Genomic DNA, 18,293 nt, shown 5'->3' with positions numbered 1-18,293 from the left:
CCTGGGATATGTCACTGAAATCCTGATGACTTCATGGAAGGCTGGGCTGGGGGGACCAGGATGGGACCCCCTGCAGCCAGGATCCCCTGGGACCCTCCCTCCACCCCTCCCTGCCTTTCAGCCCCTTCACTCTGTGCAAAGACCCAGAGAGAGTGGAACAAGGTAAAAATACAGAAGTACCAGCCTGAGGGCTGCGTGTAAACAGGGGTGACCACACCGGCCACCGCACCAGCTCCTTCCTGTGGCATCTCAGAGTCACTGGGGCTGGGGGGGGTGGGTGGAGATCACACCTCTGACCAGATACTGATTTCCCTTTCCTCCCCACGTGCTCCTATTGCTGAGCACAAGAACCACACTGGATGAGAAGGGGCTGCCAAGGTGCTGCATCCCATTGTCCCCCACAGCCTGGAGCGGGGATACTGGGCTTTTAAGCCCCATTGGTGGATATTTTAAACTGATCCATCTCTCTGTTATTTAATCTAGGACCTTTGAAGAATAATCTGCGTGTTTCAGACTGGGCAGATTTGGCAACTTTGGTGAAATTTGCCTTTAGGAGATAAGGCTGAATAGAATAATTGCTAATGCAGCTCCTTTAGTGCTGGCTGACTGAGCACTGCGCTGCCTGATCTCTCCCTTCCGCTGCCATCTCAGATAACCAAGATAAACCCAGATAATTCCGAGATCTCCTGATTTAGAAAAGCTCGTAAGAGAGAGAAATCCTTGCAGACTTTGTAGTGGTGAAGGGTTTACTCCAGGCTTTGCCTTAGGCTGGACGACTCAGTCAGAAAGGGATAAGGTGGGGATAGTTATGACAATGAAATTAAGAAAACAAAATTCAGCATATTCAGAGGACAAAATTCTGGCTGCTCCCTGGTTCACGAGGAAGGATTGAGTTTCGTGGGGCTCAGATCTCCCCCCAGAATTGTTGTAAGGACAGATCAGGGAGATATTACAGTAGGTTAATGGGATTGGGCTGAGAATGAGTAGGACCGGGCAAGGGGGACAGAAGTAGGAGCTCTTGAGCTGGCTGTAAATCCTCCTCTGTTGTACTTCTCAAGGCAAATAGACAAGTAATTAAGCTATCAGAGCGAAGGAGACCAAACAATGGAGCTAAATTGCAGGTTCCTTTGAAATCACTCCTGCCGTTTGCAGGTCATTTCCTCTGATTTCATTGCTTTGCACTGATTTAAGCCCGTCAGTGTTTGCTCGGGGCTATAAACTGCTCGCTGGCTCCCAGGAAACGCTGCTGGCGTCTGGGAGAGCAAGTGCTCTGCTTTGGATGGTGGGGAAAGACATTCTTTGGTGTGTGAGGGGAGGAGGGGAGGCAGGTGTCAGGCTGCTGGGCTCCGACAAAGCTGCTGATACCACTTATCTGTGATGGGTCGGGTCCCCCAGAGCCATAAAGCGATACAAAGCCCTTGGAACCGTGCCAGGCTGTGCTGGTGCCTGCCTTTTGCCAGCAATCTGTGTTGGCTCATTAGGCTACATTACACTTGGCGATATCATGATAGGTGGGAAAACTGTTTTACTCCTGAGTGCTGTTAAATCTGCGGGGGCAAATGTGTCTCGGGTGTAACGCCAATGCCTGCAGTAGGAAAGCAGAATTCGGAGAATTTGGCTTTATGAGGCTCCTCTTCTTCCCTCGCTCTACAGCAACTCCTCGCTGCTCTCCTTTGCGACCCAGAAAAGGGAGAAAAAAGCTACTGGAGCTGCGATGGGTCAGAGGATGCCCTCAGATCCCCTCCTGCAGCAGGGACGTGCCAGCGATCCCACTCCAGAGGTAAGCAGGGCTGGAGTCTTGGACCTGGTGGTCCATTGAGGGCTTCCTCTCCTCTTCACTGGGGGTTAAGTTCATCCCACCCCCTGGCAGAGGTTCGCCTGAGCACCAGCACAGCTTGGGTGGAGCCGCAGGTGCCTGTGGCAGATCTGGGTCTCTGGGTCTTTGTGACCCCACAGGCAGTTCGGGTTGGGGCTGCACCCCCGCTCTGTGTGGGTGCTGGGCACCCACTCAACACACGTTAGCATGAGGTCTCCATTCTCAGGGGGCTGATGTGGCACTGGGACACCCACAGAAAGGCTTTTTGGCAAGTTCTTGGTGCGTTTAAGTGGACAGAGTTGCCCTGGCTTCATTGAAGTTCCCCTGAGTTTGATGCTCTTGTCTTTCTGGTCCTACCTGGTATGGGGTGTGTGCACTATGTTGAACCATGCTGCTGGCTTCGCCACTGATAAATTATCTGATCCAGACACTGTAGCTCATGATAGTGCCTATTTTTGTGCTGTTGTGAAGAGAAGCTGCCAAATTCAGGTATACTGTGACTAAGTTATAAAAGACATACCCATCAGCACTTATGGAAGATGACCCCCAGTGTTCCCCAGCACTGATAAAATTGAGAATGCCGCTTAACAGTATAATTTACTCTTCTGTTAATTTCTTTGTTTCAGTTGATTGTCTTCCAGTGCTTGAGACCAACGGGTGATCTGTTTGCAGGATGGTCTGTGTCAGGCCTGTGTTTAGCTTCTTGGCCTTGGGCAAGCCTGAAAACCCCTTGCCCCTCTGGGTTGTTTTTCATCTTTTCTGGTTGTTGTTGCCAAGACTGGTCATCTGACTCGGCAGAACCGTCTCTGCTGTCAGAGGAAATAATAGGCAGATATAATTAGCGATGTCAGGCCCAGGCAGTCAAACAGCAATTGGACAGGTGCAGATGGCTCTTGGAAATGTGGTCTGTTCCTCTGGCTCAGGGCTGTCTGCTGATCTGGAAGGAGGGAACCGGAGATTGAACTGAGTCTCTCTTAAATAAACTTCTCAGTAAAGATTAGTTTCTTTCCATTCTAATCGACAACACCAGATTGCTCTAAAGGGAGTTGTAAACAAAAGGGTCTCAATGAGATATCGACTGTCACCTCCAGGTTTAGGCACAGATTCCTCCTGTTTCTAAATACAATTTGTTTTTTACTCCAAGCAGGCTCCTAACTGGGCTCTGTAAATGCGGTGGGTTTCCAAAGGGGAGCTGCTGGAGTAGCCAGGCTCAGGTTAACAGCAGTTTGTAAAGAAGCTGAAATGGCCTGGGCTAGCACAAGCTGCTGCCCCTCCCTGGGGTGACACACCGCTAACCGTGGTGACCACTGCCACTGCCTGTGGATGACCAACAACAGCACAGGCCGATGGCAGGAGGGGTGCAGCCGTGGGGTTCCCTAACATGAGTGCATACGAGCCTAGTGTGAAGCATGGCAGCAGATCTGGCTTCATGCTCTCAGCTTGGAGACTAATCGGAGCCATCAGTGAGAACCGTCTCTGCCCAGGGCTGCCGTCCAGCCCTGCCTCACCGTGCCCCATGGATGCCTCCTGCAGTGGAGGGAGAAAGAGCAGCGTTTGCCGGTAGGGAGGGCAGGGAGCCCCGGTCTCCTCCAGACCCGGGGAACGGGGGCTCTCTATCACAGTAGATAGAGTTGGAGTGGGGGGGTGGGCTAGAGAGGGACCATCAGTTGTGTGGAAGCAGCCGCGGGCCCTGCCCGCATGGAGGGGAGCTCCCACGGCCTCCCCGCCCCCGGGCGGGACCGGCCTCCCGCCCCCCCCGCTTCGCTCCTCCGGGCGGCAGAACCCGGCGAGCGGGGCGGGCACGGCGGCGGCGAGGAGCACTCACCGTTTCGCTGTCCTGCGGGGGCCCGCACCGAACCAGGCCGGGCTGTACCGAACCGGGCCGGGCTGTGCTGAACCGGACTGTGCTGAGCAGAGTCCAACCGCGCCGAACCCAGCCGCGCTGTTCTGAACCGGACCGAGCCGAACCGCGGCCCCTGCGCAGCCGGATCGGGCCGCGCCGGACCGGGCCTAACGGGACCGGACCTAACGGGGCCGAACCGGGCGGGGCCGGGCGCTGTCCGCGGTGCTGAAGGCGGGCGCTGTCCGCGGTGCTGCCGCAGCGGCCCGGCCCATGCACCCCGGCCATGGAGGGCCCCGCCGCCGGTTCGGGGGGGGGCGGCTACAACGAGGCGCTGCTGCACAAGGTAGGGCCGGGGAGAGGGGGAGCCGGGGAGGGGGCTGTAAAGTACATGGAGGAGTGTGGGGAGTGGTGCTGGAGTGGCGTAGGAGCAGTTGCCTGGGTCGGGCTTCTGCTTGAACTTCCCCAGCAAACTCTGTCCCTCTCTCCTCCTCGCTTTTCTCCCCCCGGTGGGGTCCATCCGCCACCTCCCATCACAGCGGGGTGGCGGGGGGATGCGGCTGCAGATCTTCCTCCTCCCTTCAGCGGTCGGGGCTGGGCAACCTGCAGGGCTCAGTCCTGCTCCTCGCCACGTCCCGGATGATGGTGGGGATGGGGTCAGCAGGATAGGGTTTGTTTGCAAAGTAAAGCGGACAGAAGTGCTGGAAAGTGGCCAGCCCCATGGCACAGCCTGCTGCCAGCTTTCAGCTGCTCCCGCTGTCCTGTATATGCTCTGAGGGGGGTGGGGAAGCTGCACTCCAGAGCTCTGTTTGCCAGATCCAGCTTGAAGAGCGGAGATTTTAGTGCCATGAAACAGCCGTGTCTCAAGAAATGTCCATCCCTGCCCTCCTTGCTTTAAAATCCTTCTCTTTACGGGGTCCCCAGGACTGTGTTTTGTAACTCCATGTTGCACCAATGGTGGCCAGGGATTCTGCTGTCCCTGCAAGACCTGGGTGGCTCAGGCTCTGCTGGAGCAGGGCTTTTGCTCCCTGCAGTCAGATGCTGCCCTGCAACTCCAGGAGACACGGAGGAGACACTGATCTCTGCCAGATCCACCCATCACTCCTTCTCACTGTCCTCATGCTGCTTTGCTGCAGTCCCCAGTGACTGTGCAGGGACCAACACCCCTGGGGAACAGGGGCAGGGTGGGGGAAAAGGTCTCAGCTGTGTGGATCCCTCTTCACACACAGCAGTCTCTTTTACATCCTGCTCTACTCAGGGCAATGTGCCCAGCCCTTGATTAGCAGGAAAATATAAATTACTAGCAACTCTCATTTCTATTGTACACTGAGTACGTAGGACATGCCTCCAGGGATGACTCAAGAAACTTTGATTCTTTGCAAAGCTTTAACTCTCTCTTCTCCAGCCATGAGCTGCTGCAGCTAAGGAACAACATTGGTGGAAATGAGTCTCTGGGCAGAAGAGCTGCCCAAGCAAATAACCATCCCAGCCTCATTTCCCTTGGCATCTTGCTGCCACTCCTGGCTGGGTTGCTTGTCATGCAGAAACAAACCTGCTTTTTCTCCAGGGACATGAGGCAGCAAATACCTCACTAGATCTTTTTTCTGAGCAAGGAATCACCTTTCAGATGTGCTGAGAAACTCCAAGAGAGCTTTGCACTCTGGAGGTAAAGGTTAAGTGATTTCTGGTTGGTGGCTAAACCCAGGCCTGGGGAGGAAATGAGCTGGGAGCAAATCAAGGTGGGAGCAGCAGAGGTTTGTTCTGGGCTGTTCCAGAAAAGTTTCACTTGGCACGCAATGAGAGATTCTGCTTTCAGTTGATTCGACCCATTGCCAAATCCTTCTTCCTCCCGTTGGGTGCTTAGATCCATTTAGCTGGAACAAGCCCCAGGAGGAGAGGAACATGCCCCTGGGCTGTGGCTGATCCAAAGTGTTAGCAGGGGATTTGCAAACAGGGAAACCCTGTGTGATCTGAGCCAGTTTTTGTTTTGATTTGGGCTTTTTTTTTTGATGTGCAGCCCTAGAGCTCATGTCTACAGGGCTGAAATACAGCTTCTGCCAGGGCAAGGGCCCAACAGGGTTGGCAGAGGGCCCTGTGATTTGGCTTGAGTAGGCCTAAAGGGCTTGGCCATGGTGAAACAGTGCCTGGCAGGGTGGTGACAGCCCTGAGGTGTCCCTGTGGCACAGGACAGCTCGAGGCAGCATGCAGCAGCATCCAAGTTGCCCTGGAGCACTGCCTGGAGCAGGCAAGAGGCAGCGCAGTTTTGTATATAGAGCAGGCAGAAATAAGTCTCAGGGATGCACCCCAGAGAGACCGTGAGATCCGGGTGGTGAGGGGCTGAAAGCCACCGCAGCTTCGCTCTCAGACCTCTCCCAGTGCTGCATCTTGGCTGAGCTCTGCAGGCAGCTGTGCTGGGGTGCACGTACACAACTGACACAATTTGTTGGGACAAATCCTGCTGACCTGGAAGCAAAGCTTTGGGTTTGAGGCTTCAGCAGCTCTCAGAGAGCAGCAACAGAGCCCATGGAGGGCACCTCTCCCCTCCCTGCATCCCCCAGGACAGGGGTTTTACCCTGTCAGGCTCCTGCTAGCTACATTTAGCTCAGTTCTGGCTACCACATGCTAAAACTCCAAAATGAACTGGGAAGAGAACCTCAACCCCCATGCAGTCTCCCAGATCTCCTCCTGCTTGGCTGGCACTGGAAATGCATCTCCCTGCGCTGCCTTGACAGCTGTGCAAGGCCTCTCTTCACCAGGTATGTCAGATCAAAAAGATCTCCTTTGCTCAGATCCACTCCACAGTGGGGTTTTTATTGTTCTTTCTTGTTTATTTGGTAGCCAGGAAGACCACGGTGGTTTCCACTGTGCTGTACATCCACAGAGTCCGTGAGCTTTTCCTAAAGTCATTAGGAAAGTCTCTTGGCTGATTCAGGTCAACTTACTATTATTATTATTAAGTCATGAAGCAATTCATGAGTTGTCTCTATTATAAATCCCAATTAAATTATTGATAGGAGAGTCTGCCTTTTATACATGTGTATCTTGGGCTCTGGAGGGTTTCTGGTGCTCATTCCAGCTCTCCTCCCTCCATAATTAATGCCATTCTCTGCATTAACTGCTCTCAAAGACAGCGCTTCAGGGTGCAGCTGGTCTTGTTGCATCTCCCAGCACCAGTATTTTACCTGAGAATAGTGTGTAGCACCAAAAAATGCAGTGCTGGGGTACAGGAGCCCCATGGTAAAGCCAAGGGGGCCTTGGGCAGGAAATTGCCCCCAGGGAAAGGGATGACCTGGCTTGTCTGGTCCATATGCAAGGGCATCATCCAGAGATTTCTGCCTCCCAACATACCCCCAGCTCCCATGCAGGCTTCCAGCCTATAAGGGCTCCCACCTCTGCTTGGCAGGTCAAGCTTTTCCAAGGAGATGTTTGGCGTTGGGAATATTTTTTTCTGAGGGAAAGCACTGGTTCACTGAAGCGAGTCTTTCACTGAAGTGTGTCGGCGTTGACGGGCTCCAGGCAGGTTGTGGTGTGGTGATTTATGCAAGGCAGGCTGCTGGTCTCATGTTCCTGCTTTGTTTGTGGTCCTCAAGCTCCTTGGCTTTTGGTTCCAGCCCACTCCTTTGTGGTCTGTGGGGCAGCAGAAATGCAGTTATGGGTGCTGTGGCATGTGGCTGGGTTCCTCATGGCCTCCCAGGGCACAAAGTCAGGTCTTAATCTGCTGGGAATGTTCAAATACTTGATTAAACACATTACTCTATGCTCATCTGCCCTGTGCTTCATGGGGAGGTACGTGTGGTGCCTGAAGTGGTGCCAGGCTGGGGACTAAACACAGATCAAGGGGGGAAACAGCAGATGCAGCGAAATGTGGCACAGGTGGAGGCAGAGGGTGGGGATGTTCAGTCCCAGCATCTCGCTGGCTCAGCCCTGCAGCCTTGTGGGTAGGAGGTGACCGGTGACAAGGTGGGGAACACAGCCCAGGGACCAGCTCAGCACTTGCCAGGGCTGCAGCTACAGGAACACCCGTGTCCCGAAAGACAGAGCCAAACCCAATTCTGAGCAAGAAACCAGTTAGCAGAGTGTTTATTTTAACTTGTGTCCCTGCAAAAGGGTTCAAAGTGCCCCGGTTTCCTGAAAGGATGGGAATGTTTGCGCCAGCAGCTCTGCCAACAAAACTGAGATACCAGCAGAGAGGGAAGGGAAGGCTTTGTGTTTGAACCATTGTCCTGGGGTTTAGATAAACACAGGCAGGAGCAGAAGGGAGAACGGGCTCCTTGGGGATGAGATGTGGGTATCAGGACCATGGGGGTGGCAATGCCCCAGCTCTGACACCTGCACAGCTCCCTCATCCCTTCTGCTCTGGGACAAGCAAGCTTTGCTCCCTTGGGAGAGCCCTGGGGCTTCCCACGAAGGGCTGGAGGGGCAGAGGGGCCCTGTCACTTCAAACCTAATGCCCTGCTGGGGGACAGAGCTGTGGATCTACAGTGTTAAAGACAGCCCGGTGCCCTGGAGAGGCTGCGTGGCTGTGGCAGTGGCTGTGAGCAGCAGCTGTGGGAGATGGTCTCTTTGTTAAACAGTTTTGGACCTAATCCAGTGCTGCCGGAGTCCTCCCAAGGAGGTTTTCTGCCAGGGCTGTGTGAGCTACAGCTGTCTCTGCCTGGCAGCTTCCCGAGCTAGGGCAGGAGCATCTCTCCTGCTTGCTCTCGGTGATGGGTTGCACTTTGCTTTCTCTTCCACCTCTCTGCTCTTAGAGAGGCACAGCGGGGCTCTGGCACAGAACTGAGCCTGCGATGTGTTCTGTTTACTACAGACATGGTCAGAGGAGTAGAAATTCCTCCCCAAGCAGGCGGCAGGACCAGAAGTGACAGGGAAGGACAGGACACAGAGGGACAAGCCATCTGGTTGCAGCACTTGCACTCAGCAGCCAGTGGGGACAATCTGCTGTCAAGCAGGGCTGTGCAGAGAAGTTGTGTCATGGGGCTCATGGCTCTGCCATGGGCTGGGGCTGAGCTGGTCCCTCCCAATCCCACTCTGTTCACTGCCACATCCCACAGCACCCCCTCCCCAAGTGCCTGCCCACTGGTTGCGTGCCATGCTTGCCAACTCGACATCGCCAGCTCCGGCATGCTGACATCTCTTTACCGGTCCTTGCAGACAATCCTGGTTGGAGACAGTGGCGTGGGGAAGACGTCTCTGCTGGTCCAGTTTGACCAGGGCAAGTTCATTCCTGGCTCCTTCTCTGCCACCGTGGGCATCGGGTTTACGGTAAGAGCCCGGTCCCCTGTGCCTGGGCTGTGCAGCCTCACTCACCCTCACAAGACCAGTTTAATTTGGGTAATCATGTTCTATGATTCTATCATTCTAAGCGATGCTAAGCACAAAGAATCGGGAGGATTTATTTTGGTGCTTCTGGATGAAAGGGACAGGTTTTCTGCCTTATTACTGTCAAGCTGGGGTAGCCATGCTTCAGGCTGCTGGGCGGGGATGGAGGATGGATGAGGCTTCATGCCACAGAACTCATGGTGGGGCCGTGCCTGAGCAAAGCCCTTGGCATCACACATGGAAGCTGCTGTTGGAGTGGCCCTGCTCTCCTGGGGAGAAGCCAGCCTGTGTCCTGCCTGCAAAGCCCAGGGCCCTTGCAAAGTCAGGCAGATGGTGGCAGCGCCTGGGAAAAGCACTCGGCTGCTGTCCAGTGCTATTTGCAGAGCTGCCACAGGGCTGGCAAGTGGCTCCAGTGCCCATGTCCCCTCTCCCTGGGGGAGCCCAGGACAGAGGCAGCGACTGGGACCTCATTGCACAGCGAGATTGGCATCCCTCCAGCAGCTGTGGCAAGGCTGGGGCTCAGCAAGAGGCTGTTACCACAGGGATTTTCTCTCTAGCCCAGGCCAGGGAAGCAGGGAAACACATGGTACTGGCATGAGGAGTCTGGGACCAAGCAGCCCAGAGACGACACTGTGGGAATGCCAAGCCCTGGGCAGGCAGAGGCTCAGCTGTGCTCCCGACTTTTGCCAGCTCCCGGCTGCCTCGTTTCCCCTGCAGTGATACCAGCGTGTAGAGGTGATGCTCAGCCAGGCGTTTGTCCTGCCCAGGCAGCTCTGTGAGCACCAGTGTGGTTTGCCATATCCTCCCAGCGCCCCTCCCCAGCAAGCTGCAGGGGAGCTCAGCTGCTTCCAGGAGCTCTGTGCCTCCAGCCTTCAGTCCTGGGCACTTTTCTGGCCAAGGAGCATATGTAAACTATAAATCCCCTGGCGGGGTCTGAGCACAGTTATGGGACTGGAAATACAGGTTCCCTTTCCTGAGGGGCAGAAGAAGGCTTGGCTGGAGCAGGAGCCGGCAGCCGGGGGAGGCAGGGAGCTGGGTGCCATTGCAGGGGGCATCTCTGCCATCGGGCCTCCCACGGCCACGCTTGGCCTCCCCCGGTGAGCAGTGAGGGACATGGATCAGCACAGTGCCGGGCTGGAATTCCACCCATCTGAACCCCAGCGGTGTGAGCAGGGCCAGGGGGGTTGCACTGAGATTAGCCCCAGCATGGCGGGTAGGACTAGCTGGGGCCATGGACTGTGTATCCTGGGGAAAATAAATCAGAGGGACCTGAAGGCTCCTGTCCACACAGTGATGCTTGTGAGCTTGAAGACTCCAGGCAGCCATAGCACATGGACCTGGATGGTGTTTCATGGGGTGAGTTTTTGGATAACACAATGTCTTCCAACTTCTTCACAACATCCCTGACTTCTCCTCCATTCCTACACTTGTTTTTTTCCCAAATGAAGTGTGCTGTGAGTTGGGTCCCAAAGCTCAGCACAGGATACTGGGGGCTTTGAGCAGTCCGGGGAGCAGGAACCCCAGCATCCCTCCCGGGGAAGACACAGGGGCCGCTGAAACAGCTCCCCACAGTGTGGGGTTTCCAGCTGCTGCTTCGGGTTTCCTCCTGGCTTCATTGTGCCGTGTTCTGACCCAGGGCCCAGCTTGGCAGCTGTCGGGGCTGCAGGGCACAGGGCAAACCCCCCACCCGTGGCTGGTCTTCGGGGGTAGGAGTGGCTGCTGCTGTCCCTGCCAACCCCACTGAGCCGGCGTGGCGGGGGGTGATTTGGCAGCACTGAGGTCTCTGTTCCCACACCCCGTGGGGGACAGGGGGCTGTTCATTTGTGGGGTGAGCAGTTCCTTCTCTCCCCATCCATGTGCCCGGAGGGACAGGCCACAGCACTGCCCATCGTCCGCTGCTGCCGAGTGAGGGTGCAGGGGGGGCAGGTTTCCAGCCTTGAGCCTCCTCTTCCTCATCCCGCAGCCAGACCGGGCAGGGAGGCGGCCGGGGCAGAGCCTTGGGGGTGGCATTGGCCGGGAAGGAGGAGGAGGAAGAGGAGGAGGAAGGCGGGTGGGGCCGCGGCTGCCGCTGCCCCCGCGGCACCGGGACTCGCGGCTCCGCTCGAACGCACCATGAGTGGCCCCGGTGGGGCAGCGGCGAGCGGGACCCCCCCGGCAGGGAGCGGGGACACCCCGGCGGGGAACGGGGACACCCCTGCACTACCCCGGGACTACGAGCTGGCCGGCAAGGTGAGAGACGGTGCCGGGGAGGCGGGGGAGAACAGGGATGGAACCCCCCAGCCCCGCCACGGGTGGAGGTTGGAGCTTGCCCCCAGCCCCGGGGAGAGTAGCAGTGTTCCGGGGGAGTCCCGGCGGCCACCCGCTTCCTCCGCCATCGCGCCCAGGAAGCGACTACTGTCCGGGGAAGGGGGAGGAGGTGAAGGAGCCCCCCCGCCTCCGCAAATGCCCCCACAACCCTGGCCAGGCAGCAGGTGGGAACCCCACTCCCCAGGTGTCCCCCTCTTCCCCAGCCCAGCTCGGCCCAGGGTCGCCGTGGAGAAGCACCTTTCTCTTCGCGGTGGCACAGGGAAGCCATGGGATGAGTGAAGCTTTTACCCAAAAACTTTGACCTGCAGTCCCAGGCTGAGCCCAGCGCTGCTGGTGCCATCCCCGAGACCTCCTGCTGCCTCGCTGAGCCGGCGGCCAAAGCATTCCTGCATGCTGCCACCTTCCCTAAACTGCTTTTATTCCTTCACCTTTATCCCCCGTGCTCTGACTTCTTTCATGAGCTGATAATAGTGAGCAATTTTTATGTTAGAGGGAGGAAATCAGTTGCTAGCTCGATCTGGAGCGAGGTGGAGGCAGAACTGAGTGATGTTCCCAGCCTGGGCTGGGCAAGGGTGTCCCAGGGAAGGATTTGACCAGCAAAGCAGATTGGCAGGAGGCAGAGCGTTGCCAGCTCCCAGCTCTGGCTGTCCTGGCCCGTGGGTGTTTGCTGTGCCATCCCTGCGGAGGCTGGCCATGGGGGGTGGCCATGGCTCACTGTGTTTGCCCGGCCCTGGGGCAGTGAGACCATATGGGTTTGCTTTGGTGGCTCCAGTGTCCCGCAGGGTGGATTTGCAAGCATGAACCTTCCTGCCGGAGTCCTGCTTGCTGCTGATTTTCGGCAGGGGATAGATGCAATCAGCATCAGGTTAATTATTGCTGGGCAGGAAAGGGCTGCTACTGGCAAGCAGGGAGGAGAGCACAATGTCAGGGTGTCGGGTAAGGCTGTGCCTATGGAGACCAGCATCGGTCCTGGCTGTGCCTACAGACATCAGCATCAGTCCTGACTGCTGCCCGCCCAGGTCCGGTGGTGCTGAAGCGGCCAAGGAGCCCGGGCTCAGCCTGTTTGCTTAGCAGGAGGGGAAAAGGCACTGTGTTTGCTTTGGTGTCTGTGGCAGGCAGGGCCTTGGGCACCGACAAACGAGAGTCCCGGACACAGCAGCGTTTGCCCAAGCCATGCATCAGCCCTTGGGCTGGGCTCACACCCGGGCCGGGGGCAAAGCGTGGGTGGAGGCGGCTCCACGTGTCTGGAATCTGCAGCCGGTTCTCCGAGAGCCTCCTGGGCTGGGAGACAGCCAGGAGACATTTCTTGCTGCTGTACCTGCATTCCCACCATCTCTCCTCTTCTGCTTGCCCCTTCTCCAGTGGCTGGGGGCTGCTCTGCTGGGACACCGCTTGGCTGCACCCTTAGGGGGTCTCATCCCACCCCCAGCTCTCACAGGGCTTCCAAACCCAGCAGGACCAGCCCTGGGGAAAGAAACGGAGGGACACAAGGGACTGGGGGGGCGCTCAGCACCACTCAGGGATGCTGCTCCCCGACCCTCCGTCCCGCTGATTCCTCTCCCTGCGCCCATCTTGCAGGTGATGTTACTTGGAGACTCGGGCGTGGGGAAAACCTGCTTCCTGCTCCAGTTCAAAGACGGGGCCTTTCTCTCCGGGACGTTCATAGCCACCGTGGGCATAGATTTCCGGGTGAGACCACCACAGCTGCCAGCCCCTTGCCTCCCCCAACCCACCCCTCAGCCAGGACAGAGCGCTGGGACGGGTGTTTCCAGCCTCTGCACCCTAAATAATCTCCCAACCGGCTGCAAGCGCTTGCTGAAACTTTCCACCTCTCCCGGGGGAGCAGTTACAGATGGAAGAGTCTGCTGGGAATGTCACTTCTTGCCTTTAAATCAGCAAAAAGCCTCGGTTTAGCCCATCCTGGCTGGGGGTGTGCGGTGGACGGCTGGCACGCTCCAGCTGGCAGGGACAAGCTCTGGTTCCTGTAATTTTGTGCCTTGAAAGGGCTGAAATCAGCTGCTGAGGAGTTGTTAGGTTCGTTGGTTCCTATTTAAACCTTCCCGCTGCTCTCTGTCCACCAAATTTCAGCTGCAGGGTGTCTCTGGGGATGCACGGGCAGGCAGAGCTGTTTGCAGCACAGGGCAGAGCAGCGTCTCAGCAGCCTGGAAGTCACGGGGGTGTCCCCGGGCAGGGACACGTGCCAAGTGCGGTTGGCGCTTCCTCTGCCTCCGCATCCGCGTGGGTTTTCTGCCGCCTTTGTTGCCCGGGCTGCTCTTGGCTTGCAGTGGGGAACAGGGGGGCTGGTGAGCTGGGGTTGGGTGACAAGGCTGGGGGGTTGCTTTGGAGGCATCTTGTGGCCTGTCCCTCCAATAAAGTCACAAAAGAAGGAAAATCTGCTGCATTCCAGTGCTGGGCTCAGCAGCGGCAGCCCCAGGGGTGTTGTTGCTCTGCCTGGTGCAAGTGTCGCCATTCTGCGTGAAGTGTCCCCTCCAGCAGCTCACAGCTTGCTAGGTAATTGCAGAGTCTCCTAGGGCACGTTTTGATTTTATTCAGCCCATTTTCTCAAACTTTGTCATTTCCACATGGGCTGAATTTGCATTTCAGACAATTCCAGGCAACCAAATTATTTATAGAGGTCTTATCTTTCCAGAATCATCCCTCCAAGTACATTTCTTAAGAGTCTTAAAATAACTCTTTGGTAACTCATGCTTTTCTCTTCTTGGGCCTCTGGAGAGAAGCCCCTGTGCTTCTGCGTCGGGTAAAGCAGTTGCTTAAGCCCTCCCCAATAACTGCCTTCCCGTTCAGTTGCAAATGCTGCTTCCCTTGGCTGCAAACCACCCTGAGCCACAACATTTCCTCCTGCTGTGCTGGATAGTGTCATCTGCTACCTGCAACACGCAGCTCAGTGTTTGCAGCCACATCTAAGGGCCAAGCAAAGCTCCCACCAGCAAGGAAACCTAAACTGGACACCCCGAATCACCCATTGAGCGTCCACAGGCAGCTTGCAGCAGCCAAAGGCCTTAAATTGCTGCAATTAGCCCAAATTTTTAGTGCAACGGTTATTCCTTTGGCATGTGGAGCAGAGGAATCCTGGTAGAAGGGTCAGGGCTTTATGGTGGGCAAACTTTATAAAAGGGCACCAAGATGTTATTAATAAATGTATAAATGCATGCTGCCAGCCCGGGGCTGCCTGGCAGGAGCTGGTGCAGGTCATTGTCCCCAGCCGTCATCAGTCGTTAGGGGACTCAGGACAGGGGCACTGACTGTGGGAGATGAGCAAGGCACCAGATTCAAAGCAGTTCGGGATCTTGCTGTCCTGCCTCTGTCAGGGCCTCATTCTGCTCGTTTCCACCCCGGCACAAGGCGATACTGCTCTGGGATGTCCCTGTAGCCACCACGCAGCATCGCAGCCCCCCAGCAGCACCAGGGTTTGTAACAATGAGGCTTCAATGTCCAGCCCCATGAGCAGCCTGGCTGCACCTTGTCAGCTCAGAGGCTGTAGCCTAGAGGCCAGAGCAACCATATCAAGGTGCGCTTTGGGCTGATGAACGTGCTCTCTTTCTTTCTGCAGAACAAAGTGGTGGCTGTGGATGGCGTGAAGGTGAAGTTGCAGGTGAGCTTTGGGGGGGGGGGAGCAATTCCCAGCTGTGCTGCTGGAAAAAAAAGCCCAGACTGAGTGTAGGTGGGTTGGGAGCTGCAGGGGCATCCCCAGCCGGGGGGTTTCCCCTCCTTGTTCTCACTGGGATGGCTTCTCGGCAGATCTGGGACACGGCAGGACAGGAACGTTTCCGCAGCGTCACCCACGCCTACTACAGGGATGCCCAAGGTGGGTTTGGGGTCCGGTGGGGACTGGGGTGGCCGGCCAGGGCACATCCCTGCAGTGGGGCAATGCAGCTGCCTCTTCCCTTCCAGCCCTGCTCCTGCTCTACGACATCACCAGCAAGATGTCCTTTGACAACATCCGCGTGAGTCCCCTCCATGGGTTGGGAGCGCATTTCTTGACGGGGTTTGGGGTTCTGGATGCCCTGCATGACTTGCTGGGTGTTTGGGGCAGTTTGAAGCCTGTTTTACATGTAAGCAACAGCTGTTTTGGGCCAGACCCAGCCAGCTTGGAGCTCATCCGCAGGGTGCGTGGCTGGGTGTTGCATGGCTGGGTGAGTTTTCTTTAGACATATGGAAAGTGGCTGGAGGGAGAAAATGTGGCTTGGGATGGACATGAACTACTTGGAGGCTTGGGCCATATCTAGGAGATGAGGCATTTACAGCAGTGATGTTGGAACGGTTCCCACGCCCCCAAAAAAGTCATTTCCAGCACCTTTGTGGGATGGGGGTGAGGGCTGAGAGGGGAGGGGTGGGGGTATGGCTCACCCTGATGCAGCTCTACTGCCACACAGGCCTGGCTGACGGAGATCCACGAGTACGCCCAGAAAGACGTGGTCATCATGCTGCTGGGCAATAAGGTGTGTGCAGGGTCCTGCTTCACCCTGTGCTGTGCCGTGACATGCCAGCCCTGCTCTTGCCATTCCTGGTTCTGTGGAGGGATGGGGCTTGGTGGGTGCTCTGTCTGCCAGCTGGGTGCACCCTCTGCCAGTCTCTGCTGCTTTCTGGGCTCAGCCAGGACCAGAGGTGACCGCAGAGGTTTGGGGTATCATAGGGGGCCGCGGCAGCCAGTGTCGCGGGCAGCCAGTGGAGGGCAGCACGAGGCTGAGGCTCCCAGTATGGGATGATCCCAGTAAGGGATGCTGCTGGGTATGGGATGTCCACCCATGTCCTGGATGTACCCCCAGATCCCAGGTAGCCCCAAGTCCCAGATACCCAACCAGGTCCCAGACTCTTTCTGGGGGTTCCAGATGCTGCTGTGTGCAGGCAATTGGCTGCCCCTTGAATCCTGGATGATGCTGGGTGCTTGTTGCCCAGCAGTGTACCAGAAGCCCCCATGGGTCCTGGATGTCTGCTTGCCAGATGTCCCCAAGGTACCAGTTGGCCTTGGTATGTGATGACACTTTCCTTCCCTTGGCAGGCTGATGTGAGCAGCGAGAGGGCTGTGAGGACGGAGGATGGAGCATCACTGGCCAGGGTGAGCTATGCCAGGGTCAGACCCAGCTGCAGCTCCCCCAGACAACTGCACATTCCTCGGGGTCCCTGTGCAGCCATTCTACCCCTCTGGTGGGTACCCAGACCCACTGGCTCTACCACAGGCATCACGGCAGTCACTTGCACACAAAACCTGGGGCAAGGCAGGGAGGGGATGGCACCTTGTCCCCAAGCTTTGGCCAAGGGACAGGGACAATTTGGAGGGGCAGAAGGGTGTTTTGGGGCTGGCTGCTGATGGGGCCATGCTGTCCTTGCAGGAGTATGGGGTGCCTTTCATGGAGACGAGTGCCAAGACGGGTATGAACGTGGAGCTGGCCTTCCTGGCTGTTGCCAAGTGAGTACCTGGGGGACAAGGGACTGAGTGAGGGAGGTGGCCCCTGCAGCCCCACTGCCTCTCACACTGGCACTGGAGTGGGCGGGTGGCAGTAACACGGCCCCACCACCCCAGGGAGCTGAAGCAGCGCGCGGTGCAGCCGCTGGACGAGCCCCGCTTCCAGATCCACGACTACATCGAGTCGCAGAAGAAGAAATCCAGCTGCTGTGCCTTTGCCTGAGAGCAGCTGGGAGGAGCTGGGTGGTAGAGCGAGGGCCAAATCCTGCCCTCCAGCGCCCAAGGGAACCAGAATGACAAGCCAAGCATGGAGGGGACAATATGGCAGAATGGAGCGTGCACAAGGAGAGACATCACCCCAGTGCCAGGATCCAGGGGCTGGATCCTGCTGCCCTGCCGGGACCATGTCTGGAGCTCACTGCTGCCGTCAGTTTTTGTCCTCCTGCCACCACGAGGGCAGCGATGTCCCTATTGCATGTGTCCCGGTTCTGCTGGAGGGAAGGGCTGGGATAACAAAGTGTCTGGCCAAGCCTGCTCCCTGTCCCTGCAGCTGGTGTGAGAAATAAAGCTCCCTGAGAGCACCCAAGTGACACTTAGGACACTTCTAGTACACGTGGCAATATGGAAAAACCTTTATTTTCCCCCTCTTGTAGCTGCGGGAATGAGAGACCTTTTTTTTTTGAATAACAAGAAAAACCTTTTTGTTTTCGACCCCTCCAGACAAAATCATCTCTGGCCCCACACAGGCTGGAGCTGGTGGGGTGGATGGGGATGGGGGTGAGGGCCCAGGCTGCTGTGCGTGCTGGTTCCCAGGGCGGGCTGGGGTTCTCTCCCATCGCTGCACACGTAATGCAATGGCTTGTTCCTGCTGCTGGCAAATAGCAACTGAAACCCACTCTCTGGAAAGCAGATGCCTGAGATGCTTCAGCCAGCAAATGCTGCTTCGTTGGCTCAGTGGGGCACAGGGTGCAAGGCTCAGGTCCCACATCTCTGTGCATCCCTGGTGAGCGCTACCTGGGATGGTGACATGGTGACATGGTGAATATTTGGTTATGTAGCTGAAGAGCTGATGTGGAGGGCAGCTGCGGAGGCCATGGGACTGGCCAGCACATCTGTCCCTGCCAGCACCTTCCCTGGCCCTGCACCCAAGCTGCTCATCTCTCACTGGCCCCGGTGCCTCCTCACCTCTGCTCTGCTCCCGGGTCTCTCTTTGCAAGTTTACAGATTAAAGCTGGGTATTTTCGAGGCTTTGCATCTGCCTGTTTTGTTTTTTTTATTGTGTGAGAAATCCCTGCCCTGGGTCTGCGACGTGGGAGGCTGCTGCACCCAGGCACTGCAGAGCAGGGGGGCCGGGGGGCCCTGGAGCAGCTGTGGGGAGGGGGAAGCACCCACGGTCCTTTCCTCTCCACCAGAGCTTTCATTGCACATTTCAGACAGTCCAAAGGTGAGAGGGGAAGAGTAAACATGGCCTGTTAAATTAAAGCCAACCTCCTCCCCTGCTGTTCTCATGGTGAGGAATCCAGCATTCCCCAAATAACTCTGTCTTCCCACCAATGGCATTGCTGCTGCCGCTTGGCTGATGTCTG

At 56.9% G+C, this 18,293-nt stretch overlaps 1 protein-coding gene across 3 annotated transcripts; it reads left to right on the top strand.

The window, feature by feature from the left end:
• Positions 1-10,943: 10,943 nt before the first annotated feature.
• Positions 10,944-17,961, top strand: RAB37 (RAB37, member RAS oncogene family). Of its 3 annotated transcripts, none has more exons than XM_082067112.1 (9): positions 10,944-11,204; positions 12,861-12,971; positions 14,854-14,895; positions 15,042-15,108; positions 15,195-15,247; positions 15,677-15,742; positions 16,303-16,359; positions 16,634-16,710; positions 17,766-17,961. In XM_082067112.1, exons 1-9 carry the CDS (start codon positions 11,088-11,090, stop codon positions 17,767-17,769), a joined length of 594 nt encoding a protein of 197 aa, XP_081923238.1. In that variant the 5' UTR covers positions 10,944-11,087; the 3' UTR covers positions 17,770-17,961. The 3 variants fall into 3 exon arrangements, with proteins under 3 accessions (XP_081923238.1, XP_081923239.1, XP_081923237.1); XM_082067111.1 differs by having other exon boundaries at positions 10,950-11,204; positions 16,825-17,961; XM_082067113.1 differs by lacking the exon at positions 12,861-12,971 and having other exon boundaries at positions 10,948-11,204; positions 16,825-17,961.
• The last annotated feature ends 332 nt before the right edge of the window (positions 17,962-18,293 follow it).

Source organism: Streptopelia decaocto, assembly GCF_964273445.1.
Source record: "Streptopelia decaocto genome assembly, chromosome: 16".
Classification (NCBI taxonomy): domain Eukaryota; kingdom Metazoa; phylum Chordata; class Aves; order Columbiformes; family Columbidae; genus Streptopelia; species Streptopelia decaocto.
The sequence above is the reverse complement of the archived record's forward strand: the minus strand, read 5'-3'. Positions and strand labels throughout refer to the sequence as shown.